This window comes from Corapipo altera, unplaced genomic scaffold (assembly GCF_003945725.1).
Source record: "Corapipo altera isolate COAL_440 unplaced genomic scaffold, ASM394572v1 64, whole genome shotgun sequence".
Taxonomy (NCBI): Eukaryota; Metazoa; Chordata; class Aves; order Passeriformes; family Pipridae; genus Corapipo; species Corapipo altera.
Window position 1 is genome coordinate 7,255,669 of NW_020884893.1, and position 24,389 is coordinate 7,280,057.

Consider the following 24,389-nt stretch of genomic DNA (forward strand, 5'->3'; position numbering starts at 1 on the left):
AGCACCCACTGAGATCACAGGAGAAGGAAAAGAGGCAAATGCATCTCAGCTATGTTTGTGCCAAGAGCATAAAATATGGTCCACTCTTGGGTATGATGGACTAAGCAGCCTATCTGCAATCCACATTGCGACCTTTTTGGATAACAACTGTGTAGTAGTTGATTCCTGCTGTTGTATCTGTGAGAGTGCACTAAGAAGTGTTTCTGAGGAGCTGGAGGAAACTTTCTCTGTCTGGCTGAGGAGACTATGCCCCAGAGAAGACCCTTCCCATGGACAACATCCATTCATGACAACTGGGAGAAATCCCCATGCCTGTCACACCGGCAAGACAAATCCCAGGTGGCAGGCATCCCTCTCCCAACAGCACAGTAAGATGTACATGTCTGCAGGGGCACAGACCCCTAACAGCAGCCAGGCATTGGTGAGATGTACCAAAAGGCAACAAAACCACAAAATACCAAATAAAAAAGCCCCAAACTGCCTGGTTCCAGGTCATCCCACACAGTCCAGGGCTCATGAGTTACGGTCACGCCAGAGTCCAGGCTTCTGCTGTGGGATTTTTGCACAAGCCTCTCTGTATCTGCCCAGGAAGAGCCCGGTTATGACACCAGAGGCTCCATCCGAGACAAACGTAATCTCCCGCGATAAGGCTTGTCTGTGGTGAAAGGAAATTGGCTGCTTTGTTTCAAACCAGAGCTGCCTTGTAAGTACCTTTTTGCATACCCTCGCATCTCCTCTGCTAAGCTGCTCAGCCCCAGTGGGTCAGCTCTGGAGCCCAGGAATAAATCACTGGAGTGGGCTCCCTGCCAGCACAGCCAGCAGCAGCGAGGGCTGCGGCCTTCTGTGAAACAGCCCTCCCTGGGACCTGCTTAATTGGGCCCTTTAGACTCGCTTCCATTTCCAAAAGAGGCCACTGTCCCCCACCACTCTTTACTCTTTGCAGAGGCAAACCCAGGAGCCCAATCCATCAAAGCCTGATGCTAACGAAGACCAGTAACCAATTAGCAATCCCCCAACTGACTCATCAGGGGTTCCTGAAACGTAGATGTGCTGCAGGGTGTTCACCTACTCTGACTACACTGCAAGTCTCTTGAAAAGCAGCTTCGAGGTCATCCAGGCTATTCAAGTTTTAGGCTATTTTTAGGGCTCCAAATTATGTAGGGATATCCGGGAAGACTTCACAGATTTAGTCTCATTCCCACAGAGTTCAAGACTAAATTGCTCAGAAACTCATTTTATCCTCAAGGGTGTTTTCTTAATGTTTGGCTTATGCCCTCCTGCTTCTATTGGTATTTTAATTCTCTCTAAAAAATCTTATTAAACATTATTTTAAAGGGAAAAATATGCCGCAATCTTTGTGGGTGAAAGATATTTTAAAGCATTTCCCATATTGGGAATGGAGGTCTAGAACATCTGAAAAGTCCCATCCTGCCTTTCCCATCAGCTTCAGGCTGTTACCACAGAATATGTGAGAAGCAAAAAGGATGTATATTTTTAAAGGTACATAGGCAGGAGAGAGCACAACAGCTGATCTAAGTTTCAAGCTAGCCTTTGCAGAAGTGGCAGCTACAACACAAACTGTTGATCACTCGCCCAGCATTCCCTCATGGGTACCTGTGCCTCATTAAGTCCCCAGAAGACTCAGGGACCACAGCAGAGACAGCAGCTCTGTGGCTTAACCACCTTCCCACCCGCTGGGCTACTCCTTCCTTTCCTGTCCAAGAAATATTTCAGTTCCATTTTCCAGCTCTGCTCTCTTTCAGCCACCTCAGTTCCCTGTGGGGCTCACGCTGGCTCATACTCCTTCAAATTTCAATTAGTCCATAGCAAAATTTTCCCCCTTTTTTTTCCCCTTTCACACTATAAATTATCATCTACAGCATCAGCCACTGCTGTTCTGCTCCAAGGGCTCCTTCACGAGCACACCCTGATTACAACACCACTTTCATGAGCTGATTTAGATCATGGTTTGATGTTACCATCAATGAAAGCTCCCTTTCTCTATCTCTGCCTTTTCCAAGAAGCTCCCATCAGATCCAGATGCTGTCACTGCTGTCCCTGGCATCACCACCTCTTGGGGGCCCAAGCTGGATGCAGCAACTACAGACAAACTCTTACTGTTGCCCAAATTTATCTGCTCTAACTCCATGCACCTTCCTGATCAAAGAGGGAAACTATGTGCCAAACTTTGGCAACTTAATTGCCTAAAATTAGATGGAATAAGTACTACGTGGTATCCTGCAAATCTCTGATTTGTGGAAATGCCCTGGTCAGGCTGGCCAAGATCACTGGAAGCAAGCTGGAGCATCCTTGCTAGGAGCAAAGCCAACACTGGCAGAAGAGGGAATACTCCACAAAACTGGAATTCACCCCTCCTCCTCTTAATCCAAAATAGCCCCACTGCTGGCTCATCAGGCTCAATCCAGAACTCACTGCTCTGGGGTCAGATAAGGAGAAAGGACTCGTAGGCTGGAGATGTGCTGTGAAGGCAGCAGCATGTTGGCTGGAAGTGGCAGTGTTGGAAGGTTAACACAACGGGGCTGTTAAAGATTGCTGATGATTTCTGTGTTGGGGTTTGGTTTTGAAGGCAGAACCAGACACTTGACTGTTGAATCTACAACCCAGCAAAGTGACTCTGCACAGCCTGGGGACAGCTGATGTATTAAGGCAAGACCACAGTGACTCCCTGCCCCGTCCATCACACAGCAGCCACCGGTCCTGCTGCACAGAGAACAAATGATCCTAACTATCCTAACTCACTTGTCTACAGCATATTATGTTTTGAAATATTTATTGCCTCCCCAATCGGAAGAAAGAAACATTTCTCTCTTGGACATAATGAAGAACACATTTCCAGTACTTAACAGCTGGAAGCTGAAAAGGTGGCCAAAGAAAATCCCTATTTTTTTTCCTTCCCTTTAAAGTAAGCATCTGGAAAACTCATTTCTGGGGAAGAGGAGCCTTCTCAAATCAACCCGAGGAACGAGTCAATTAAACCTGGTCACTATTCAGAGGCAGGGCCTGATAAGATCATATTGTGAGTGTGATATCAACAACATGTTTTCTGTCTGCCTCTGGCAGGTCGACTCCAGGAGGATGAAAAGAAGCTGTTTTTATTTAATGAAATGCAGCAACTCCTCCAGGCAGAGATCTTCAGTATGGTTTCGATCAGCCACTGAAGTATCAGGGAATTTTTTCCTCTCCATCCCACATCTTTTCAGCTGGTACACCCTGAGTGATGCTGACATGTTCCTCTCCCCCCAGGATGGCAAGTGAGCCACCTTCACTCCTCAGCTTCAAGCTGTCCCTGGGACAAGCTCTTTCAGCCTGGGTTGACATGAACACAAGGAATGACAACTGGCACACATGCTTGCAAGCAAAATACTGCTTTGTCCAGGCCAGACCCTCACACTAAGCCTTCCAGATGAGAAGACTCCTATTCCTCTCCTTCCACTGTTACACCATTACTCTCTGCACCCTGAGTGCACCCCAAGGTCTGGAGCCACCATTGATGATGTAGGAGGGCTATACAGTAGTTGCTGACAGACCTGTGCCCTTCATCGTGGCTCAATCGCAACTTCGAGCTGATGCCAGGCTGCTCAACCCCACCTTCATTCCTGATGGAAAGGCTACAGCAGGTCCTGCCAGATAACACTTCCCAGGACAGTGCTCCTTGCCGCCAACCTTCAGGAAATCCCCGCTCTGGAGGCACCGACTGCTTTTCCCAGAAGTGCGAGCAGCTGAGGAGAACAGAAACGCTCCACTTTGGATGAGATGTCTGGGAAAATGTTTCTCCTCTAACTTTCATGACAGGTTCGAATTCTTTCAGAGGGAGGACTAATGTGGGTTGTTTTGAAACAGGCGCTGTGTTATTGTAACCAATAACAGGAAATTAATGGCTCGCTATGTGGTGGGACACAAGGCAGTCCCCCTGGGGCAGGCTGCTGGCTGTCCCCACCATGGCCATATCCTGTGTGCTGGCTGTCACTGCTGGATGTGTAGCAGAGTCTGCAGAAAGCACTGGATACCCCTCAAAGGACCAGCAGCAGATAAAAGGGAAGAGGGAAGGCAGAGCCAAAGCCTTTCCAGGTGCCCCATCCAGTGCACTCTGCCCCCATAGCTGGGGGGCTAGTGAAGACTAAAGCCTTTGTCTGGGTTTGGTGTGCCTACCATGAACATCAAAGACACTTCCAAAAATGAACTGTGCCACCTCCCCTACCTTGGGGACAGGCAAAAAGACTCCCCTCCCTCCCTGAATCCTTGGCTGCCACGTACCAGCCACTGGAAGAAAAGATGCTTCTGGCAAATGCAAGATGTTTCTTTTTGAGAAGCAGAGTTAGCTCATGCTGTTCTCCAGCGTTATCTATCTCAGCATGAGACTGAGCCGTGCCAGAACAAACAGCACATCAAATAAACAACACACTAAGACAGAGCACGCTGCGGACACGTGCAGTCACTCTGCTCTCGAGCCCCAGTGGCTCCCGTGGCTCAGACATCTGCAGTGGCTTTACTTCACTCGCCGTAGAGCCACACTTCTCTCTGACCTGCCCCAGGGCTACCTTGGAGGTTCTGTGCTGCCCAAAGCAGGTCTTGTTGCTGACAGAGTAGCCCAGCCCAACTGCAACAGCTTAACTTCGCCAAGGACTGATGCTTTCAACACAACTCCAGTTATCCTGGTTAGAAAGGTTCCAGCACACCAACTGCAAACTTCACTGCGAGCGCTCCTGCTCAGTCAGCATCGAGCCAGCAGCAGCACTAATCCACCTGCTCACGTTTCCAACACTGAATCTCTGGCTGATGCAGCAGCCAAGGATGGGAGGAAGTGGCACAGCCCAGAACTTCTCCAGCCCATCGGTGCGTTTCGGGTCACGCCTCTGACCCAGTTTCAAATCCGGGCAGTTTCTATTCGCAGAGCTCGGGGAGCTGTGCCACAGCCCAGGCCATGCACCTGTCAGCCCCTCTCCCTTTCAGCAACCTGACCCTGGGCAGCCACGCCACAGACATGCTCACATCCTGTCCTGGCCCTGGGGACACTGGACTGCACCAGTACTCACTGCTGACGTGAGATGTGGGGAAAATAAACCCCAAAGCCTTTCCAATGCCGGCACCAAAGACGACTTCCCAGCCTGCACAGCAGCCATCTCATGTTTCCCTCTTCCTGGTGGCATACACACAGGATAACTGATCAGTCTCACCACTGCAGAAATCCAAGCCCTTAACCCCACTCCCTGCCCAAAAAATAGCATCACTGGGAGGATTTACTACCCCTCAACACAAGTAAAAAGGACCGGAACTCACATACTAGTTATGGATACAGTGTAAGCACAGGATTACAAACTCAGCATGCCCTGAACACCCGGCACATGTCCTCACTGGAGAGGTGTGGAACCACCAGCACTGCAGGCACAGGGAGCTCATCTCCATCAGGCTCTGGGATTTGCTCTGCCGTTTGCTCAGGCAGGGACAGTGAAAAGGGAGCACGTAACCACAAGGTGGGGAGGTGCACATTACCCTGCACCACTGCTGATCATCACCAGAACCTGTGCTGCTCCTCAGAGGAAGAACCAAGGACATAGGGCTGGTACTTGGGAGGTGGCAGTAGCACATCCTGAGATCAGCAAGAAGCTTTTAATGATGTGATATAAATATCCCAAAACACCTTTAGAGTAGCTGCAGAGAGCAGCCATATAACTTCTATCCACCCTTTGCTAAACACACGCAGTTATTCTAGAGGCAGGGTCCTTGCAAGTGCAATTTAGCATTGAGTAAAGCACCGTGTGTAACAGCAACATAAACACCATGGGGTCTGCAATAAGTGGCTATTGGGAAGAAGCAGGATCTCAGCAGGATTCACGCTAACCTGAGCAGGTTTGGCCCAAGAGCTGTTAGACAGCTGTACTTCAGTCCAAGGGAGGCCACTGTACTGTACAGCCCTGCTCCCAAGGGGAGTTTTATAAATATTTTCCATGATAAACATTTGTAAATAGTGCCTTTCAACATGTCTGATACCAGATTCTTGATCTCCTATTTTCAAAAGGAGAGTCATCATCTTCAAAGGAGGGGAGGCAAAGCCATTCATGCAAACAGGATAGCTACAAGCAATCCAGCTTGGCACTCGCCTCCAAAGCTGTTGACGTGGGTGTTTGTACTAGATGGTTTGTCTACCAGGCACAGCCAAAACCTCCCCTGCGATGCCTCCCAGCACCGTTCCCAGGCACAGGGTACGGCGCCCTGACAGCCTCCAGAAATCAGATCTGCCTGGGGAAACGTGATCACCTCCATTCCTTTGCTGCTGAGGGACAGGGGTCACATTCTGCCAAGATCACAGCAAAGCAGACTGGCATCTGACTCGGAGCCTCATGGTTCATGAAATCAATATACAGGCCACAGTAGTAATTTCGTCTCCTCTGCTCTTTGAAGAGTTCCCTCCCTTCCTTCTCCCCTGGCCACAAAGCCAGGTTCTGGGTGGTCCCTGCCAAGACTGTAAATTGACTTGTTGAAAGCCTTAGCAAAAGAAAGGTCAGATGCCTTATAAACTGAGCAGGACCCACAGTGCTGTACAACTATTTTCACATTATGTGAAGGATATGCACATCCACACAGCTGCTCAAACCACAGCAGGCATCATATCTCATCCAGGTGCTCCCACGTTGCACAGGTTTTCCCCAAAACAGCACACAGAAATGTAATTCTTGATACCATGCCCCACAGACACCTTCAGCTCTGGCTACAGAATAGGGCAAAGGTGGGGTGAGCTGTGGAGCTGCTAACCTTCATTAGGGATGGCAAAGTCCCACATGGGAACCAGGGAACCTGTTAGGAAGTGGAGCTCAGACTTGGCACTCTCCATTTTAAAGGGTCAACAAGCCAGCAAGGTGTTCCTGTAAGGAGCAGCCACAAACTCACAGATTTTCCTGCAGGTTCAGCCACTAAAGGACAACAGCACGTGCACACCTACAGACACCCCTCTGCACACACACACAGGGCTGGTCCAGAGTCTGGCAGCTACCATGAGGTGAACTTCATGCTGTGAAACCACTGCTGGCTGAATGCTTACTGTTGGAAAGGGCAAGAAAACACGGAAGGAGCCAGAAAACTCATATGGAACAGGGGTTTCATGAGCTGGGCAGGGCATCAGCCACGTTGTCCTACAGACAATATCATGAGACCAAAAGGCACAGCAGATGTGTGGGGCTGCACAGCCTGGCTTGGTTGGAATCCCTGAAAGCACTTCCCAGGGTCACAGCATCCTTATTCTGTTGGTTGGGAAGAAGGACAAGGGGATGGAGAGCAGAGACAAGACCACAGATACACCTGACAGAGACCTTTAAACCAGTTTTCAGTCCTTCTCTATGACCTGCCATCCACATGAGAGACTGCAGTTCTGTGCTGCCTTAACATTCTACAAATCCTACTGCCTCAGATCCTAAAAAAAAAAAAAAGAAATTGCCTTGCAGAACCCCCAACTGCTCAGCAATTTGGGAAAACCCAACTGTCCTACAGGTGCTCTTATTGCTCTCAGCCTTGCTGTTGCTGTACCCCACACACTGCAGGGTAAACAAGCATTTACAGCTTTGCTCAGCCCCTCCTGCTTCCCTGCTCCCACTGCCCAGCTCTGGGAAGGAACAGAGATAAGGGGAGTGCTACAGAAAACATAAGTGCTTAAGAAATCTCTGATTTAGTGGAGATAAGAGGTCTGGGTAAGTACACACCACTGAAATAAAGACCACTGCTGAAAGAAGGGCGGGCGTATGGGATGGCATGTGTCCAGGGTGGGGGCATAGCACAGGTATGCCATCTACTTCAGAGGTTAAAACCCAAGCATTTAAGCAATAATCAGCACTGTCATTCTCATGGCACCACAATCTGATGAAATATGTCCAACTGGCCTTCATTGGAAATGCCTCCCTGAAGATGGCTCACGGATGTCAGAGCAGCCCAGGGTGTGCAGAGTGGGATCCCCATGGCCTGAGGTAACACTCATGCATTTCAGACAAAAAGCAGCACTTTTGTGTGCTACAGAGGGGGTAGAGCAGCATCCTCCCTGACCTGAGATGATGGCATATGATCCCAGCCTCTCCAAAAGCTCCCCAACACACTGTTTTAAGAGGTGCACAGACCTGCTATGAAAATCATTTGACAATGTGTCTCCTGGGTTGAAGAAGGCTGACAACAAAGTGTTGGAGGAAAAAAATAAGGAATTAACTGCACAGGAAAAAAAAAGTCATCTCCAAACACCACAGGACTTGCTGTATGAAGCAATTATTCCATCTCTACAGCAAGCTCAGAGCCAGAGGGAGACTGCTAGAAGTGAAACTGCAACAACTGAGGCTCTGCAGGGTCCAATCAGCTCCGCTCTCCTACCCAGTAACTCCAAACCAAGTGTTTCAGCTGCCAGCTCCAGGGATAACACAAGCCAGGAGTAATATCTCAGTGTAGCCCTTACTGTGAGCACACAATTCCCCAGGCTCCTTAATAAGACATATTAATTTTTCACACTGTTAAGGGGAAAGCAAACAGCTTAGGCATTTCTGTTCCTACATTAGGCTCTCAAGTACTTTTGCTGCGTATCTTATCAGTGCAGCTTCAGCAGCCTTTCCAAGCCGTTTCAAGACTTTGGCCTTCAGAAACCTGGAGAGGGGGGTGGAAAAACCCTCTATTCATACTTACCAAAGCATAGCACATTTTCGAGAGGACATTCCTACCATCCAGAGCAAACAAATGTTCCCAACTGTACATTCTATGGGTTGTTTGAGTTGTAGCAAGTAGTATCAATACAGGTTCACTGCACAAGGTATTTAAATATTCTTAGGAGTTCCTGGGCCAGTTTAAAATTGAAAGGGAGAGGCCAGACAAAAGAATACTTGTCTGTGCTTTAGACAGCTTGCAGGCTGGTTTTTATACTCAGAGTTTTACAAGCACAGCTCCATCAGCTAGGACCACAAGCTTGTTGGGATGGGCTCTCCAGAGCGTGCTAGGAGCTGTACAAACCTGGGACCTGCTCCATGGCCAGGCATCCTAGGCCCTGCAGTACTAAAAATTAAAAAAAAATACTATAAAAGACTTATAGTAAGACCCTTTTCAGTACTGCCAAAGCCTTGCTGATTTGCTAAGTTTGTTCAGGAAGTCCTTGGCTAAATCATGGGCTGAAAAAAGAAACCTTCGAGTTCCCTTCCATAGGATACAAATAGGATTTTGTGCTTTAGATACTGGATGAGACTTGAAACAGCATCTGCTCTTTCTATGGCCAACAGTGAATCAGATGTCTGTGACACTCCCGGAGCTTTCTGAGGGTCTTCGGCAGTGATGTAATGATTCCACCAAAATCCAGCAGGCATGCAGACAAATGCCACCTGATCTGCTATGACAAACAGGAGCCAAATCTTCCATCTTACAGGGCACAGTGGGAGGAGCAAAGCATCAGAGCACCAGCCCAGGTGTCAGCCCATCACACTGAGGAAGAGCTGTCTCACCCTCTCTATACACCTCAGCACCCCAGAGCCCTGGACATCACTGCTTGGGCCACACCAGTGCCCAGGCACTGCAATTCATTACTTTGCTTGCCATTATCATTACAGTTCTCAATTTGTGACAGAAAGGCCTTTTGCAATCACGGCAGCGCTTGAGTGTCACCAAGCAGAGCCTCTAGCTACACACTGAATGGTGCAGGGGCAAGCATGATCTTCACCACACAACTGAATTCTACCAAAAAAAAAATCAGGCCTGTTGCAAGCTCAGCCATTTAATTTAACCAAAAAACCCCAAGACCGATATTAACCTTGACAAGGCACAACTTGTACGGGTGTGACACAGCAATTTCCCATCAAAGAGAGGATTTCAGACCCAACCTGTCTAACCCACCCAGGTCCTCTTTTTCCTTGCACTTATGGGATTTAAAAAGAAAAGGAAAAGAAAAAAAAAATCCCCATGTCATACATTTCACTTCCAGAGCTGCAGGAAATCCACTCCAAGTCACATGCCAGCTTCAGCTCTGAGGGTTTCCTTGGGCCGTTCCTTTCAGGGACAAGGAGAACAAAGTAACCTTGGCAAATGGCCATGCTACAAGCAAATATTTCCCCCATTCCCTTGAATGAAGTGGATATCCTGTCACAAACCTGCGCTCATGGGAAGGGTGAGGAAGGGAAGGAAACGGAAGAGGATGAATTAGCTGAAAATTGGCACAACGTGAGAAGTCTCAGCTTGCCACCAAAGCCCCTGAAAGGCTTCTCATTTCAAATGGCCAAATGCCAAAGATGATTGACTCACACAAACCTCAGAGGAACCCCAAGCCCTCTGGCACTGAAGAGCAGTATACCTAAATGCCACTTCCTTTCCACTCTCCATTCGCTGTCTTTCTTAATTCTCCATTCCCTGAGTCAAGTGGTTTTAGAAGGTCCCTTTCTGGAGCACTGACTGAGAAGACCCAGCTCCAAGCAGAAGAGAGTGCCCCCTGCACCACATATTAGGTCCCTGCACCAAACCCAACTGCACCCACCTTCCAGGCATTTCAGCAGCATCGCCCTTCTCTAATTCCTCTGCATGGTCCCTGCAAGCTTTGACAGCACTGGGTTTAAAGCTCTGGTCGTTAGCAGATTTCAGCAAAGCCAATCCCAACATGTGCAAGCAGGTTTATTCTTCTAAAAATCTGCATTACAGCCATGCACTATGTTAGCATTTGTCAGCAAGTTTCCCCACCATGACACTGCCATTCATAGCTGGGTTAGCTGACCCAACAGCAGCACATACCAGGGTCACAGCGGGATTAACATTCCCAAAGCACTGCTAACACCAGCAGAGATCTGCAGCTACTGTGTTTGTGTGGAGTTCTTACTGCTGTTTGGACCCATGAGGGTCACAAGAACACGGGGTTTGTCCTCGTGATCCCCCAAGACCCCGTTGCATTTACAGCTCCATTTACAGATACTTGAAGCAAGACCACTTTCTGAGGCAGAAAGCAATGACTGGTAAAGAAATGAAAAAACAAACCCCAGCCTGGAGTCCAGCCAAAATCTTTGTGCCCACTAAGTTTGGGTGGATGCAGACTTTGCAAAAGCCTGGAAAAGAATTAAGGAACAGCTTTAGCAAACAGCCAGGACAACAACAGTGAAGTCATGACGAAGCCAGCGATACAGCTTTCTGTTTGCAGTCATGAGTCTGTGATTACAGTTTGTAACTATGTGCAAATACCAGAAAGCCATTCTTTTCCTCTTCCCATCAAGGCTTGGCATCGTGCACATTTAACTAGATCCAAGAGATGCCTACAGCAGCATGCCAGCTGGATTTTGGTCACAGGGCATGCTCCGACCCACAGTGACAGGAACTTGGAGGAGCCCGTAAACAGAGCTCAGCTGAGAGTGTGAGGGAGAGCTCTGTATCAAAGCAGGCAGGGAAAGAAACAGGAAAGAGCAACTAAAAACAAAACAAAAAAAAGAATTGTGGCAACTCTCAGTTTGGCTGTTTGCTTGTCCCTGCATGGGTTATGCAAACAACCACTGGTAGGACTCAGGATGCCAAGCAGAAGATGCAAATGGTTCTCAGGCAGAGCACACCAACTAGAGGGAGTTAGGCCACAGGCTTGGACAGGCAATCTGCTCCATCTAAGATGCAGTTTTTACCATACAGGTACATGGAAAAAAGACATCACTGATATGCTAATATTCTAGGATAAAGGCAACTTATTCTAAGGGAAGCTGTTCTAACTTCCAGATAACCATGAACACCACACAACACAGACACTTATTCCTGCAAGAGGAGCTCAGCCAATTTAACCCTGCTGGCAGAGCCCAAACTTCTCAAGGTAGATGCAGCTGGGAACAACAGGCATGATGCTTCCTGCCACATCATCCCCCATGAATGTTTTGTTGTTTGACAGAAGGAAGAAGACAGTTAACTACCATCCTAACACTGTCCTCCAGGAGCTCTGACTGACAAGCCCAGGCAAGTCTTATTGCAGCAGCAATTGCTTGCCCTGTTACCTGCTCATCCTCTCTGCCAGAGCTGTTAGCCCTGAGCAGACCTGTCAGAAAGCAGCATGTCAGGAAGCTACTCCAGAGCCACCTGGCAACCCAGCAGTGGCAGCACATCCAGTTTGCAACACACCCTTGCTGCCATCAAGTAGGTGACACCCAGTGCACCTGGAGAACATAAACCATCTTGGAAGGGGACTGAGAAGGGAAGTGTGTGCTGAGTTCCTAAACCATACCAGCAGCTCCATCTCTGCTCTCCCTGCCTCTGGCTGGTTGCCCTGCCAAAGCAGGGTGTGTGGGGCCAGGCTGGGGTTCCTGGAGGAAACAGGAACCGTGGCTTCCTATACTGCACAAACAGGAGCTGGCACCATCCAGATGCACCTTCCATTAGCAGTGACCTCATGTTAACAAAGGCTTTTTATAGTCATGCTTGGCAAGTCCTTCTATGGAGAACACTTGGCAAGTCCTCTTATGGAGAACAAAGTAATATCATTCTCCTCATTCTTGTCAGGATCTGGTGACCAAAGTAGCCCCAAACCACTGTCCCATCCTTGTCTTGTCAAGGCCTTCTCCTCCTCCTCCCCAGATCTCCCAGTACATCCAATCTCTCCTCTCCAAGCATCCCCTCAGCACGCCTCCAGAAGCAAAATCTCAACTACCAGGTCTGTGTGAATAGGCCACATTTTCCTCATCTGCTGCCACTGATCCCGAGTCCCCTCATAAGCCGTTTCTAAAGACTCTTCCAACCCATCACACCAGGTATGTGCCTTTCACCTTGTGTCTTCCTACTGGTTTCCCTTTTAATTTCTGTCACACAGAAAGCAATGTACTATTTACTGCACTGCTTGGTATTACACATGGGAGGGGAGGTCTGGAATTTGAAGAGCACTGAATCCAGAAAACAGGAAACGGCTGAGGATCAAGGCTGGGCACAGCCCAGAGGCCCACATTTATGACTATAATAAAAGGATAAGGCAGAGATGAAAGCAAAGCTGAGCCAGGCTTGGTAAAGCATCAAAAGAAAGGTGCAGGGGGCTAGAACAGGCTTGAAAGAGCAGAGAAGCTGACTAGGCAGATGATCAGAAGTGTATTTAGCATCCTCCGTGCCAGCCCGGTGGATCTGAGCCAGTACACTGCTGTGCTGGAGCTGTGGACTACAAGAACAGCTCCTGGAAACATGCCCCAGGAAGCAGGAAAAGCTCACTTGAGGGGCTTCTCATCTTGATCAGGACAAGCATCAAGAACTGAACTGAACTGACTGTGCAATGCCACAGGATGAGCCTGTCTCCCAGTCCCTCAAGAAGACCAGGACTGGCAACAACTCCAGGCTCACAGCCCTTGGTACTTGGGTGTGTTTGGAGGACACCAGTCCACGGACAGCCGAGCACCCCACAGGGGTAAGGGATGCTGTCACTTGCTGGAGGAAGATGACAGACAGAAAAGAAGGGCTGTGCGGGGCCAAGCCAAGAGCTTGACTCCAGAAATTCTCTTCTGCAAACAATTTTGTACTCACTGGTCTGGTGCTGCACAGGCTCCTGCACACAGGTTGTGCACAGAAAATGATGGAGATGGTTGCAGTATTCCCCCTTTGGAGATGGGATAAGCCAAATCACAAAAAATTCTAACTCACTTATTCAGATGCCAGCACGCTCCGTGCCAGAGCTGGGAACCTCCGCTGGGCACACCGACCTTCCCAAAACACTCCCTGTAACATCTCCCTGAAGGAGGAAAACAACTCTCCAGTAAACAGGGGCCTGACCCAGACGGTTCTGCTCTGTTTTAACTTGCCTGGTACAACCACAAACAGAGCAGACAAAGCTGACCCCCAGAGCACGTGGATCCACTCACATTCACACCCGATTCAAGGCACGCTCTTGTTTTCCAGCCCAGCCAAGCAGACACTTTCCAGGAGAACAGCAAGAAATTACAAGGCTTGCCTTCCAGCTATTCATTACAAACTAAAGCCTCCCATACACCAGCTTGCAGCTCCCCTGACCTCTCTCCATCTCGTGCTCACCCCGAGGCTTTTTCCTGATCTTTGAAGAATCCCAGGGAGCTGAGAAGGAAGAGACAGCCTGGAGGGAATGGTAGGAGACCTCTCCATTAGCCTCTTTGTTTCTCATCACACCAAAATTTAAAATAGGCAACAATATCTAAGGGAAAACTACAGTGGAAATCTTCCACGCACTTCTTAGAAACAGTAATTATCCTTTCATCAGTCATTACCTGGAGCTGTTCTGAGCAGGGAGGCTGAGGCTTATTTTAACACCTGGTTCAGGTCTAGGCAGAGCAAGTACAGCCTCTGGGAAGATTAAGTCGTTTAAGCACAAGGGTCATTTGTACAAGATGCAAAGGATGGGCAGAAACACCCTCCTTGGAGGCCACTAAAGGTGCCGCAATGCTGAGTGACCTGCCCAGAGCCTCCTGCTCCCGTGCTCTTCTCCGTGCTCACAGTCTGGCAGACGTGAGGCAGGGCAGGTCCTTTGGGAATCAAGTGTTACAAGTGAAATACCATCTACTCGTTGCAGCCCTGGAATACTGATTTTAAGCAGTACTGGTTCATGACTTGAGTAAACGTAACATACAATTAAAATTCACGTGTCATCCATGATTTACCTACACTGCTACTCTGCACATCTTTTCCCTGACAGCAACCCACAGCAGCAGTAACAAAGAGGAAAGAAGTTTCAGCCTTGGCTGCTCTGGATCCTGGAGCTTGGCATCCAGCTTGGCAAGGCTGTTTGAAAAGGAGAGGATGGGCCTGCTCTTGCTGCCAGAGGAGAGATGCCCGTTTGATTAACAACCAGATGCTCCCTTCCCGCTCACCTGAACGGCTCCCACGCAGCCCTTGGAGCCAGGAATCTGGTGGGAGTTGGCAAATAGCACAGAAAGGTCGAGAAGGCCCAAGCAAAGGAAAAAAAAAAAAAATCTCCCTTTATCGGCACAAAAAAATTCCCAAAAGCCAGCTGCTGGTCTGGGTCAGGGGAACTGCAACTTTGAAGAAAACAGAACAGCCTTCACAGCTAAGTTAATTTAAACAATAAAGGGGAAAATAAATTGGGAGAAAAAAGAAGATCCATCCACTTGGGCTTGGTGCCAGCTCCCAGCGCTGTATGCTCCCACAGTCACACCTTTTCTGCTTTTCCCAGAGAAGCATTACAAATAGGCACCCCACTTGCATTCCACAGCCATGGCAAAGGACAGCAGCACTGAACAGGCTCTGTAGTTAAATGGGAGCCACAGACCATCTCAGATCAGGGAAATACAATTCTGAAGCCTCTCAACAGATGAAGATCTTGATCTACTTTTGAAGGATTCAATGGCAGTTGCAAAGGACTCTACACAGGAGAAGAGACCATAGGCTGAGCTGTTCAAAATAAAAAGGATTTCTGCTCAGCCTACTTAACATGCTTTATTTTTAATACTGCTTTTGCTCCAAGAGCTGGAGAACAATTTGGAGAAAGAACGTCTTTGTTAGAGATTTTACGCCCCAGCCCTTTATTTAAGGTGCAAAAGCTCACAATAAATGTCACTAAGCCCTCCTACCCCTTTCCCACAGTGGTGCCCCAGCACAGTGAAGACCAAGTAGTCTTTAACAGTAAGAGATGTTAAGAAAAGTAAAAACAATGCAGAAAAAAAGAAAATATCCTAAATCTTCACCCATTCTTGCAATATTCCATGACAAACCCACCAGGCAGATAAGGCAGCCTGTGGCCCTGAGAGAAATGGACACTGTGCATTTCCCAGCGATATGTGCTGGGGAAAACATTGCAAAGACATTCCCCACCAAGGGGAAGGAAAGGAAGAGACTGATTTCAATTTCCCCCCCCTGTACAGCAAGAATGAACAAGGATGTCTCAGAGGGAAATGCAGGCAGCAGTTACGAGGCACTAAGAGCTCTCACAGCAATGGAAATGAAGTTGCCAAAGGAACAAGGTGAAAGAAGGCAGAAATTTACCTAGTTTTCAGTTGAAAATGCTTCTTGGTTGATCTTCCCTATCCCACACCAAGCCCAGGGAAAGCAGACACTAAGCAACAGCTCCCTTCAGGAACAACCACAAGCATTCTGTTGCTGTTTCATGAGTTCACTCATCAAGAAGGATTTTTCAATTAATTAGCCAGGGAATAAGCATCAGATTCATCTGCATGCTGAAGGCTTTTGGGAGGGATGTAAGCCTCAGCCCATCTCTTTGCAAGGCTTTCCTTCCAGCTCCCTTTCAAAGAGGGCTCCTGAAGATCTCCACCAGCAGCTTCCAGTATTATTTCAATTAAATGAAAATAAGTGGAAGGTTAGAAACTGAGGTGAAAGAAGATTTCAGAGCATTGTGACACACAAAGTACTGCTTTGGTGATGTTCCTTTAGCATTAGGTCAGGTCTAATCCAGTCCAGATCTGCCAAAGATGAGCAGGAATTTAATACTCATTAACAAGAAATCAGTTCACACAAAGAGGATTGAGCTGTTCACACATCTGGGGCCACATCTGCAGTGCAAGAGGGGACAGAAGTAGGTCTATGCCCTGAAAATCCACCTGGGGAAAAACATCCATCTCCTTTTGAGCAAAGTTTTGCACTGAAAGACCAGCAGCCTGTTGGCCAAGGGCTGAAGTGCCCCATGTGTACTGTGTATCAACATCTTTACTTCAGAGCTAAAAGAGTTAATCAGTCCAGAGGCCAGAAAAAGTGGTAGCTTTGGCATTGTAATTACTAGAAACCTCATGAAATGCTTCCCAAAGCACCCAGTAAGTTATCAAACTACTCCCTTGCAGAGACACATCCTACAGTGACTACAAAACACACCTTCAGACTGGCCCGGGGCCTTGGCTCACAATCCCTTTAATTTCCTTTCCATCTTCATGAGTTACCAATGACTGAAACTTTATTTTTCTCTTTTTAACCCCAAAGGGAGTTGCATTTTAAGCAGTAACACTCTGGATCTCTCCAAAGGAGGAGGCTTCTCTTCTCTCCTCAGCAGCAGAGGTAAATGGTGTTTCTTGCTGGTCACGGGTATGTAGGGGAGGCTGTGTGCCCTCCATGAGGCACTGCTGGATTAAATACCTTTGGGGTGTAAACTAAAACTCCCTGCAAAGCTTCAGTCTGAAATTCTGTTCTCCAGTGTCACCAGGGCCAGCAGACAATGCGGGGGGAGATGGGGGATGTATCCAGCCACCTTCTCACTGCAGTAATTAACCTCAAGCAAGCACTGGCACGAAGCTCCTGCTCTTGCATGACTGCAAGCATTCCTCCCCACAGAGTTTATCATAAAGCACCAACTATCCATAAACATCTCTGGGAAGGGCTGGCCTGGGTTCACCTTCATGCGAGGAAGATGTCGGGCCCTGGCAAAAAGCCAGCCATTCATGTTTCTTTAAACCTCCTGATTTTTGTCAGCTCTGACTCAAATGACCTTCTTGTAAAAAAAAAAAAAAACCCCAACAAAAAGAATCTTCCATCACACCCTTTCCTCCCCTCCACCCACTGTGGCACTTAATCACTGCAGGATCACAGGGGACAATTCCCATGGTGGCAGTGAGTCATGGTCTGGTGTCCCTCTGCCCTCTGCACAGCCCCTCTGCAGCAGGGGCACTTCTCCATTTCCAGCTGGTCTGGAGCTTCCAGGCAGGAGAGGAAATAGCTTGGAGCTGAGCAGCAGTGGGGCAGGCTGAAGAGCCTCCATCACACCATGGACCTCTTCCCTCCAAGCCAGGTAGGACAGCCTGGTTTGGGACTCTGACAAGTCCACATTGTCCAGCAACAGCAGTGTCCTCCCAACACAGCAAAGTCAATTCTTCCACCCTGCAAGACCTGAGTTGTGCTTCATCCTTGGTGCCATGATGTATTTTACAACAAATCCAAGCAGCGGCTCAGCCATTCACCCTAAATATACTAAATCTTTAAGCACAAGACCATGATTAAAAGCAATACAAAAAACCCCACACCCTCTTCATACTCCTCTCTTCAGCAGCTCCTAAAATCCATTTAACTTTCCTCCCTGGAGCTGTTTGCCATATTTCTGCTGCTCAGACCTGGGAACCCTCAAGTAAATTTTCCTCCTTTTCTAGCCTTTCCCCCACAAGAAATAAAATCTAAGAAGAAAAAAATCACTCATCCTCATGGAGGGAGGAACAGACACAGCACCAGCAGGAGCAGTTCCGATCCAACCTCCCCAGCAGATAATCGGACACAGACTCTTCCCAAACAGTTGTGGGAGCTCTGATCCGCCTTGCTGATGAAGCCATTAAGATTAGGCCACTGCTGGCACTAAGATGATGTGAGGCAAGTGTTTAATATCCTCACACCAGCTGGGTGGCCAGCCCAAGCCATTCTTTAACTTATTTGCTGGCTGTGAATATTCCTCCTTCTCTCCTTCCCATAGGATTTTAGCATCCCTGTGAGGAGAGCAAGCTCCCGGCGAGGAAAAGCAAAGACCAACAGGCTGCTTAATTAACTGCCCCTCTCTCAGTTGCCACAGCCTCGCCAAATGCTGGAGAAACCCGATTCCAACAGGTAATTAAGCACTTCTGGCTCGAGAGGGTCAAAGCCAGCAGGGAAGCACAGCAGCAAAGGAAGGGGCTGACACCATAAACCCTGTGCCAGCCCCTGCTGTGCCCCCATGCCATCAGCTCCAGCACTCCAGGCACTCATGACTCCCCAGAGGGATAAAGGCTTTTAGTGGCCATCAGTCCCTTAAATTAAATCTTAATTGGTCCAAGAGCTCCCTAGAGGGATACACGAAGCAAGGAGAGGCCTTGTTTGCCAGCCAAAATAAAGCCCTGCTCTCAGACGTGCCTTTGAGGGTGTTGTTACCTGTGCTGTTTCACAGGTATCCAAGGAATTTCTAAAGCCTGGCTGCCAGGTATGCTGGCCTGATCCTGCGCTCACCCTGCTGGGTCCCAAGAATTCCTCTTTCTCTCTTCCATCCTTTCAACCAGACTCAACTTCAAAAGGAGGAAATCAGAGATTCTGTAACATTTCATCTTGTTTCTATTGCCCGACCTACCAAAGCAAAGGAGGGAAAAGCAAAGACCTGACTCTCACCAGGAGCATAAATAGGTTATTATAGCAATTACATGCAATAAGGGCACATATAAAGGGGAAGCCACTAAAAATGGGCTGGAGCCTTTGGTTTGCCCAGCTGTTGAGACCAGCTGGATATGATGTATTGCATTGGTGGCAGAGGGTCTGCGAGCCCAGAGAAAATCCACACCAGGTAAAGCATCTGTCTCCAGCACCACGTGCAAATTCTGCTACCAATCCTGCAGAAAGGATCATGCAATCCCACCTCCCTGGGTACCAAGGGCAAATAGACTCAGGAGAGGAGGGCAGGAGGGAGGTGTTCAGCTTAGACCAGCTCAGTTTTAACAGTACTGCAGCCCCTCCAGATTATTCCAGGCTCTGGCTCCCAGCACAGCAGCTCTGAAGGCCACAAACCCCCAGGTGAGCCAAATGCAGCAGCTTGCAGCAAACACAGTACAGCTGGGTTAGCTCTGGCCTAAAGCCAGAAAGTTGCCACAGAGAACGACCAAGAGGAGGAGAAGCTCCCAGGGAAAGCTGGTCTTTGAAAATCCCTCTCCAGAAGATGTGAATGATCAGAAAGGCACATTGCAGGCTGGCCCTTGGACAGAGGGGGAGAGCAAAGCAATCCACTCAGCAGCACATCCCTGCCAGCTGGGATGTTTCTAAGAGACACAGCAGATGCCACCCACGCTGGTGAGGGCTCAGCACAGTGTGTGCAGCCCCGGGAGGCTTTGCCCACACAGCTATTGTGCGATGCCTGGTGTGCCCCAGGCGTTAGCAGATATTTCACTGGTGCTGTGCACAGCACAGCTTTGGACAGCTGGCACTTGTGGGAGACAACAAATTCGTGGAGGGTGTTTGAGAGACTCCAAACGAGTGCTATAGGGCAGAGACAATCCTGGGGACTACAGTCTGTGTTGGAGGCATCTAATAGAAGGGTGTCCTCATCAATACAGCCCAGGTATCCATGGCTGTAAATGTGGAGTCAGACACCTTACAAACCACAGTGACAAATCAGCCTTTACTCCACCAGAGGGTGAAAAAGCCACCTGCAAGGCCAGTGCAAAGCTTCAGTGTCCAACAAGGCTCGAAATCCCTGCAAACAGTGCAACCTCCCACAGGGGCAGTGACTCAGCCCCTGAAAGGCTGCTGAGCAATCACAGCAGCCAGGTTTCCTGTGCAAGAGGTGAGCTGCCCACAGTTCCACAACTGCCCCATCCCATGGACCTTCCAGCCAACAAAAACCAAAACGTGGCTTGCAGCAGAACTTGGGGAAGCACAGCAGAGGAGGTGAGAGCCCATCCCTATCTGTTCATGGGGGCACTTCAGTGTGTGTCTGCTAAAGTGTTACAAACTATGGAGCAAATGCCACAAATGCTGAATCACAAGGGCTAAGGCTGCCAGGGAGCAGCTGAGACTGCTGAGCATTGCAGAAGAAGGGGTGTCTCACACACCCCCTGTCCTGGCCAAGGACTGAGGAGTTCCCCCATCCAACAGCCAGAGTAGTGGCTCCATACTAGAAAGCAGACCCACATCCCTCAGCCCTTCAGATCTCTGGCTTACAGTGCCTTCCTAGCTTTGCACTCCAGCCAGGGCATCTTTTCTGCTGCTTCCCTCTAAGCTGAGGAAAAACTGAGAGAACACTCCATTTCCAAAGGGACAGCTCTGTGGATGAATAGGAGCAGCCGAGGAGGCAGTGGGGGCTGGCAGCCCTGCTATTACAATGGTAATTCCCTTTGACTTGCCAGCATTAGAGACCAAACATCCTTGTCATCCTTTGTCTTTTATAGGAAGATCTTCAGCACAGACTCTCTGTTTTTAAAGTTTTAAATCCACTGGCTAAAAGCTTTAGAGAGCAACCTTGAATTTCTCAGGGCTATATTTTCCAATTTCTGGGTGAAGTCTTGCTAACTGTCCCCCTTCAAGAGGCAGGTATCCTCTATGGGGAAATGGCACCTACAAAATGTGGTGGCTTTCCACAAGTGACTCAACTTTTAGGGAGAATCTAAATAGTAACAATAAATAACACATAATTTGTTATAACTATATTAATATAGTTAATATTACAAACGGGCAAAAGGTTTTCCCTTCCATATTTTAACCAGAACCTCGTGCCACATTATTAAATGAGAGGGTTTTGTTCCACACTTCCACAGAGGTCTACTAAAGGATTTTAGAAGCACAGCAGCAGGTTCTCAGCAGCACCACCTACAACATAATGAAGAAGGGAATTGGGTTACCTGTCCAAGGTCCAAAGTGACGTTGACCTGGTTGAACTCCAGCCCCCGGGAAAGAGGGGGGCTCTGCCACCAGCGCTCTGTCCCATCAATGGCATTTGTGATGGGGTGGGCCTTGTTGCTGTTTGCAGAGGAGCAGATGTCGCAGTACTGGCCCTGTTGGAAAGTACAAAACCAACACTTAAACCCCAGCCAGGAAAACGTGGTACAAAGCAGACAGGTACCACAGCAATTCAGAAAATACAGGGTGTAAGCCTGCTGATGCAAATCTATACATAAACTTTTTGTTTGCACTGATTTGAAGCATGAATGGGAAAAGGAACACGAAAAGGCTCAAAAACCCCCTCAACCACTCGGCGTAGAATTTTGGCTGCTCTAAGCAGCATCCCTTCTATATTGCAGATATACATTGAGTGCTGGCAAAGGAACCTGGACACAAAGAACTCATTACCAGATGCAGAGGGAGAAGCCACACCACAGTAGAGAACAGTAGCTCAAGCTCCATGGGCACCAACTCCTCTGCTGAGGCTGCCATTCACACCCCTGCTGATGCCCAGAGATCCTGACCCAGATCATTCAGTCATTTCTACAGACTCAGACTGGCAGCTCCTCTGCCCAACTCCCTGCAATCTGTTTCTTGTCCACCTATTCATTTCACAATATAGTCCTTTCAGCTACATTTTCAAGCTTAATAGTCTCACAAGTAGAGTTCCTTTTGCTGATGATGCTGCAATGCAAGGCCAGAAAGGGACAGCCCCAGCTGTCAGCTGGCCAGGCACCTCACTGCCATCACTGCCCTGCCTTGCCTTTGTGGTGCGGGTGGTTGTGTCAGCTCCATGGACACGGTGCCAGAGAAAAACAGCCCTGCAACTTTAACAGCACGACCAGACAAAAGACCTGAGCTGTTAGGGGCAATTCTTTCTTTCCCATTAAGGGACAAATGAATCTGACCCACTCTCAAAAAAACCTGCAAATAGCCCTGAAAATTGGCAAGTTATTTCTTTTGTGGAGCCACTGTTCTGTCCCTTGAATTGCTGCTACAACAGCCTAGAAGGGGACTCTGTTACGGGCAGTTTTCCTTTTAAAGGCGCAGTTATCCCCAGGCAGGAATGCTGCCCTTGCCTGTCCCAGCTGCAGCCAGCGTTAATATTACACCAGGTACAAGATCTCAAGACAGGCAATCCCCCTTCCTGTTCACTGCATCTGCACCCCTACAAGGGCTGAGGCAAGACAGAGCCACCACAGAGCGTGTGATTTACCAGATGCTCCAAACTCTGGAGGAATCTCCGTGCAAAGGAAACAGATTTCACAGCATTCTTCCCCACAGCCATGCCCTATGTTATTTGCAGGCAATTATGCAACACAAATTGTCCTGAACAAGAACACATTTTCATTAAGTGTTCTGGAGATATGAAAATAGCAGACTGGGCAAGCACAAGGCCAAAGAAAAAGGAAGCTAAAACCACCCAGGTAACCCTGACACCCACTGTACAGAGCACCCGCTGTACAGAGAGGTCAGGACAAGGCTCGTTTGAACATGCTTTGAGCCAGGAGGGAGAGCAGACCAGATAAAACTGACCCAACTCTTCAGCTCAAACCTTTAACGGGAACCGGTGCAACAGGTTGTGTGGAAATTTCTGCTGCACAATGCACAACACTGGAAGGGGGGGGAGTGAGGCAAGGTTACAAAATGGGGATAAATAACAAAAATAAAGTGTTCTCATAGTTTAAATTCTTGCTACAGATGTAAAAACCATTTTGGACCCAAAGTTCACGTCGACTGAAGACAGTCAACTCAAGTTAAATTAGAGGGGACTAAAAATTACGATCAGCTGCTCCACATTTGTAATGCTGCTGTTGTCCCTCCCCACTGCTGTGCAGCCTGGGCTGGAAACACATCAACAGCTGAACCAAGTTTGCTGTTAAAAGCATGATTAGCCTCTCTGATGCACCAGTTGCTCATTAGTTGTTTCATTAGAGCCAGACCTAAAGCTGGTGAGAATCATTTCCAGCTATTTGTATTTCAGAGAAACTCAGGCTCCCGCGCAGTGCGTCAGGTTCTCTACAGGGGAGTTCTGACATCAGCAGAGGACTTTAATTAAAAAAGCAATTGTGAGCAGCAGGCTTAGCGAAGGCAGCAGGTTGCCAGAGTAGAAGAGGTGTGGACACGGCTAAGGTCCACCAAAGAAAGGACTTTGCAAAAAGAAAGCAACGCAAGAAGTTGCAGGGCAGCTTAGAGAACATAAAACTGCCACTATCAGAGCAAACTGCAAAGAGAGAGATAAGGAAGAGGTTTGAATGGAGTGCAGCTTACAGAGACCTGCAAGGCCCAATCCTGTTCCTACTCAATTCAGGGGGAACTTTGAAGTTTCCCCTGAGCATGAAGACTAGCCAGGCACCCCACTGGCACCACTCGCCTTGGGAAAAATAGGTGGCTTTGTCCCAGTTTATCTGGCCCTGCCATGACCCAACATCAGCTCTCCTCACCTGATTTATCAGAAAACCACAGGGAGCATAGGGCAGTCTGGGCTGCTGGGGATGAGGTAAAAAGGGCAGGAAATGGGGGGTAAAAAGTACTGTTTCAGACAAGTAAAATGTACTGCTACCACTGGTTCGCTGCTACCAGGGCTGTCCTTGCAGATCAGCTGCTCAGGCAAAGTTAAGCAGTGCTGTCTCACCAGGTGTTTTTTTCTGTGAGCAACAGCACCTTGTTCTAAAAACTTTCATTTTCAGCCACAGTTAAACCCCTGAAGTCCAACTCTCTCACATATGTAAATGCAAAAGAGACATGTATAGAGAGGTACAGCATCAATTGTCACCCGGAGCATGGAGAGCCCTGGGCTGAGCCAGATTCCCAGTGCCACACAGGACAGACATGGTCTGGGATTACAAAGCACTGGGACAAATGGTCACTGACTACTGCAGGATATCAAAAGAGAATGTCACTTAATTCATAGACACTCAGGTATGAAATAGCTTCGGATCTCCTCTGTTAGTGACATCTGGAAGAGTGAGAGGACCAGACCTCTGGTCAATGCCCACATACAGCTCAGCACCACGATTCACTGTGCAAACCAGTGCTTGGAACACAGGGTGCCTGTGAAGACAGGCTTTAGAGGAAGGCAAAAGTTGCACTGACTTGAAAACAGTGAAGTTTGTTTTCTGTTCTTA

The 24,389-nt window shown here is 48.4% G+C and overlaps 1 protein-coding gene across 3 annotated transcripts in view; it reads right to left on the reverse strand.

Moving 5' to 3' along the window:
• The window catches only part of LAMA5 (laminin subunit alpha 5), an 88,815-nt gene that overhangs the window by 61,199 nt on the left and 3,227 nt on the right, over window positions 1–24,389 (reverse strand). For all 3 annotated transcript variants that reach the window (XM_027646386.1, XM_027646385.1, XM_027646383.1), the window contains exon 2: window positions 21,222–21,374. In XM_027646386.1, the coding sequence (XP_027502187.1) occupies window positions 21,222–21,374 (153 nt within the window). The remainder of the gene's footprint in view (window positions 1–21,221; window positions 21,375–24,389) is intronic.